Source organism: Euleptes europaea, chromosome 1 (assembly GCF_029931775.1).
Source record: "Euleptes europaea isolate rEulEur1 chromosome 1, rEulEur1.hap1, whole genome shotgun sequence".
Taxonomy (NCBI): domain Eukaryota; kingdom Metazoa; phylum Chordata; class Lepidosauria; order Squamata; family Sphaerodactylidae; genus Euleptes; species Euleptes europaea.
In genome coordinates this window covers 13,208,489-13,213,446 of record NC_079312.1, presented here as the reverse complement: position 1 = coordinate 13,213,446, position 4,958 = coordinate 13,208,489, and the positions used below count along the sequence as shown (strand labels likewise).

The window sequence follows — 4,958 nt, the reverse complement described above, 5'->3', positions numbered from 1 at the left end:
TTGCAAGACAAAATAAAGCATTCCCGTTCGTTCATATCCCCCCAGATGCCAAGAATGGTATAAAGCAGGGGTCCCCAACCTTTTTGAGCCTGTGGGCACCTTTGGAATTTTGAGAGGGCATGGTGAGTGACACCCCAAAATGGTTGCCAAAGGACCTGGAGCCAAATACAAAATGGCTGCCTCAGGAGGTGGTGCCATATGGAATACTTCTCTCCTCACACCTCCTGGGAAAAAGGAAATCGTGAAGGGGGAATGAAACCACAAGCTGACTAAGGAAAGGCCAGATGTTTACCAGTCCTCATCCTGAGGTGAAAAACCCTTTAATTTGAATGAGGGCAGCCAAATCAAGGCCTGCGTTACAATGGCCCTGCCCACATGCTGAAAGTTTGGTTGACCCCCAAGGGAAATACTGGCGGGCGCCATGACGCCTATAGATACTATGTTGGGGAAAACTGGTGTCGAGAATCACTGGCGGGCGCCATGGTGCCTATAGGTACTATGTTGGGGAACACTGTTATAGAGAGAAGTGCTTTGGGTGGCTACTCCCACTAGGTATATAATTCCTTCACGCTGGAGAACCTCCAAAATCTGAATCCAAGCCAATTCTAGTTTCTTTGTGAGACTCTATTTCTTTACCTGCCAGGTAACATCCAATAAACCATTAGCAACTGAATCCTTACCCAGCAAGCCAATGTCTCCGTCCTCTTTAGGTTTTACGTCCATGTAGGCCATACTCTGAGCAGTGTCTGGCAGAGGCCTCTCCGGTTCTAGGGAACTCCTGGCCACCTCCTGAATCGGTACCTGAAACAACAAAGAACATCAATTTCAGTGCAAAGGAACATGGTCGAAAGGTGAATGCTGGCTGAGTATAAGGAGCATTGGAGAACAAGTTGGGGCTTCTAGCAGATAGCCCATCCCACTATGCTCCATTCAGCTGATCAGCTGTTGCTGAAACTCCAACCTGGCCAACAAATTAGATATGTGCTGGCTAGAAGCAGGGCCTTTTCAGCAGAGGCCCCTACCTGAGGCCGTCAGGAAGGCTCCCACATACATGAACATATGAAGCTGCCTTATACTGAATCAGACCCTTGGTCCATCAAAGTCAGTATTGTCTACTCAGACTGGCAGGGACTCTCCAGGGTCTCAGACAGGGGTCTTTCACATCACCTACCTGCCTGGTCCCTTTAACTGGAGATGAACATGCAAAGGAATATGGTCGAAAGGTGAATGCTGGCTGAGTATAAGGAGCATTGGAGAAACCATCACAGTTCATCTAGCCCTGCATTTTCTTTCCAGCAGTGGTTAGCCTAATACCAGGACATGAAGTGATGCCCCATTCCACTGATGCTTTTCCACATTAAATACTCCACAGTGTATTGGTTCCATATAAGGAGGTTTCATTTTGCTGTCATGGATAATAAATATTGACAAGGTAGGGCCCTCTTTCCCTCGCCAACCTGGCTCCTCATCCAGCCGTCCTTAACCACCACTTGGAACGTGGGGAGGAAGTGTTTTTTCAGGGAGGACAAAGCAGGAAATGAGGCCTCAGTGTTTTGAACAGGCCTCCCTTTTCTTGGCTGCCACCACTTGGTGGGGTGGGGCGGAGTAGTGGGTAGAATAGCTGAAATATCACCATCGTGCCATCGCTTTCAGCAAATACCTGGAAGTAAAGTCACACCACCAATGTGGCACTCCAGGATTCGGCCCAAACTCTATGCATTTACTGTAGAATTTTGGCAAATCCTAGAGCGTCACACCAGCATGGTGATGTCATTTCTGGGTATTTGCATCAGCAGTGCCCTGTCATCCCCCCGTCCCCACCCTCTCCTTCACCCACTGGCAGCCCTAGTTCTGAGGGCTGCTGAGATTGCCAAAAGTGGCAGCTGAGATATTGCAAGATGTAATATATATTGCAAGATATTGCAAGACCCAGGATGTCTCTCTGGATCATCTTGGCAGCTACACATTTTGGAAGGGGGTACTCTTACCAGCTTCCAATATTAGATGTTTCTGCATGTGGTAAAAGTGAATGAAGATCCAGTCAATCCAAGTGTGGGTCAGAAGGCTGAGAATTTGCTCTTGTTGTAGGGGACAGAGCCTAACAAAAACCAAAGTTTGATTTACCTGGGCTGAGAGGGAAGTGGGCTGAGAAAGAACTCGGGGCCGGGGGCAAAACCTCTTGGTTGGCTTGGAGACAAAGGAAGGGGTAAGATTCAAGGCTGAGAGGAGGGGGGCTGAAGTGGGACTTTTCTGCTGGAAGGTTCTCCACGTAAGGAAGGCAGGAAACAGAGAGGGTCAGGGCATCAGAATTTGAACCTGGGTCCCTTTAGTCCAACACTCTGTTTATTTAATTTATGCTCCGCCTTTCTCCCCAAAGGGGAACCAAAGCGGCTTTCCGCTGTCCTCTCCTCCGTTTTATCCTCACAACTACCCTGTGAGGTAGGTTAGGCTGAGAGTGTGTGACTGGCCCGAGGGCAACCAGGGAGCTTCCACAGCAGGGTGGGGATTCAAACCTCCCAGATCCTAGTTGGACACCCTAAGACTAGTATGGCATATGGTTGCCAATCTCCAGAGGTGACTCAGCAAGCCATCCATTGATATAGGACCGTGTTGGCGAACCTACGGCACGCATGCCGGACTTGGCACGTCGAGCCCTCTCTGTGGGCACGTGCGGGTAAGTTGAGCAGCTGTAATGTCTGCCTTCCCTGGACTCCCGGCCGCCCAGCTGGGAAGAAAGCTCAGTATTCAGGTTAAATTGCCGTGTTGGCACTTTGCGATAAATAAGTAGGTTTTGGATTGCAGTTTGGGCACTCGGTCTCTAAAAGGTTTGCCATCACTGATATAGGAGGTTATACACCTTTGTGTGGAACATATGTTCCATGAAATATTGTCACAGAATTGCCTGTACTGAAGAAGCTGCTGCGAAATGGGACAACGTACCGGAAGCCCATTATATTGGCAACTATGAACTTTGCACTTTATTGCTATCAATTGATACATAGGAATTAGTACTTGATTGACTACTTGTTGTGAGATATTTGTAATTTGCACATGTGTGACAACTTCTGGAATGCTTTTGTTGTTACCATTGGAATACATTCACTTGGCATAAGCTTTGCGAGTTTTTTTGCCAGTAGCGCTGTTGTGATTGTTTGACTTTACATTGAGCGCTCAATACTTTGTTTGATTGAATCTCCAGGTACTAGCTGGAGATCTCCTGCTCTTACAACTGATCTCCAGCCGACATAGGTCAGTTCCCCTGGAGAAAATGGCCGCTTTGGCTATTGGACTCCATGGCACTGAAGTCCCTCCCCTCCCCAAACCCCGCCCACCTCAGGCTCCGCCCCACAAGCCTCCCGCCGGTGGTGAAGAGGGACCTGGCAACCCTAGAACTGCACCATTCTGCTTCGTCTTCCTTTGTGTGGAATGGTGACACCGTTTAGATCCAGGATGCAACCCAGAGATGACACTTGCAAACTAGATCACTCACGGTCTCCACACCATTAAAATCCCTCCCTTTAAATGAAACATCTCAGAAGGGAAGTTTTGTTAAATGCTATCTGAACATCAGAACCCAACACCAGAGATACCTAGAAGCCTTGGCATGTGGTGATGGCATCGTCATAACACGCCAAGGTCTAAAAGCTCTCCTCCCTCCCTGCCCTTTGAGGCCGTTAGGTGCCCTTCCCTCCCCACTCACCCACCTACCTAGGGTTGCCAACCTCCAAGTGAGGCCTGGAGATCTCCTGAAATTGCAACTGATCTCCAGACTACATAAATCAGTTCCCCTGGACAAAATGGCAGCTTTGGAGTTAGGGTTGCCAACCTCAAGGTATTAGCTGGAGATCTCCTGCTATTACAGCTGATCTCCAGCTGATAGAGATCAGTTCACCAGGAGAAAATGGCTGCTTTGGCCATTGGGACTCTATGGCATTGAAGTCCCTCCCCTCCCCAAACCCCGCCCTCCTCAGGCCCCACCCCCAAATCCTCCCGCCCTCCCCAGGCCCCACCCCCAAATCTCCAGGAATTTCCCAACTTGAAGCTGGCAACTTTACATCTCCCATGGGGGTCAAAAACATCACCTGGAAAATAACATCCCTTTAAGCCTCTGTTAAAGGGCCAAGGTATTTTTCCCCAGGCCTGTGGGCAACCCTAGATGCAAGAAACAGAATGCGCACAAACATTTTGTTCTCAAAGAGGGGGGAAAAACCCGGTTAAGCACCCAGCCTGACCTGCCACTTCCACGCCTCAGCCTTTTGCTGATTCATCAGGAACTCGTCCACCAGGCTGAGAGCTTGGGCGCCGTTCTCCGGTCCCCCTTCCCTGACCCACCTCTGTAGCTCATGAGGCAGGATGGCCAGGAACTGCTCCAGGATCAGCAGCTCCAGGATCTGCTCCTTGGTGTGCCTCTCAGGTCTCAGCCACTGGTGGCAAAGTTCCCGCAGCTGGCTGTAAACCCTCCGCGGGTCGTCCGCCTCCCGACAGCGGAGCTGCCTGAAGTGCTGGCGCTGCGTCTCCAGGCGCATGGTGTTCCCTCGCAAGATGGCGGCCTTCACTTTCCCGTAGTTCTCCCTGTCTCCGGCTTCCAAGTGGCCAAAGAACCGCACGACTTCTCCGCTAAGCGCCGGCAGGAGCCGGCTCACCCACTCTTCTCTGGGCCAGCGACAGGCTTCGGCGATTTGCTCGAAGGAGGACAGGAAAGCCTTGATGTTCTCGCACGGGGTGGAGTCCATCAGAAGCGGGTTCCCGCACGCCCTGCGAGGGTGCTCCAGACCTGTCAGGAAAGCCTGACACTGGGCATCCCAGGGATTTTGCTGGACCTTACATAATTCCTGGCCTGGCACTCTCCACTCGGGCTGTTCCACCGTGCACTCTGGGAGACCCACCAGGGGATGTTTTCCCGCTCCTTCCATGCTCTCTTCCGGTTCGGGAGGGTCCGTGGGGCTTTCCCCTTCCAT

The 4,958-nt window shown here is 50.9% G+C and overlaps 1 protein-coding gene across 1 annotated transcript; it reads right to left on the bottom strand.

Moving 5' to 3' along the window:
* Positions 1-215: 215 nt before the first annotated feature.
* On the bottom strand, positions 216-4,958 carry LOC130493444 (zinc finger protein 18-like). The gene is made up of 3 exons (XM_056867187.1): positions 4,233-4,958; positions 637-801; positions 216-224 (listed from the first exon to the last, which is right to left on the bottom strand). Exons 1-3 carry the CDS (start codon positions 4,956-4,958, stop codon positions 216-218), a joined length of 900 nt encoding a protein of 299 aa, XP_056723165.1.

Bases quoted from the DNA above. Each gene is read 5' to 3' on its own strand.
- LOC130493444 (XM_056867187.1), bottom strand. From the start codon at position 4,958: ATGGAAGGGGAAAGCCCCACGGACCCTCCCGAACCGGAAGAGAGCATG. The intron at 802-4,232 runs GTCAGGCTGGGT...TTGTTGTTTCAG, and splicing joins CTGAGGCGTGGAAGTGGCAG to GTACCGATTCAGGAGGTGGC.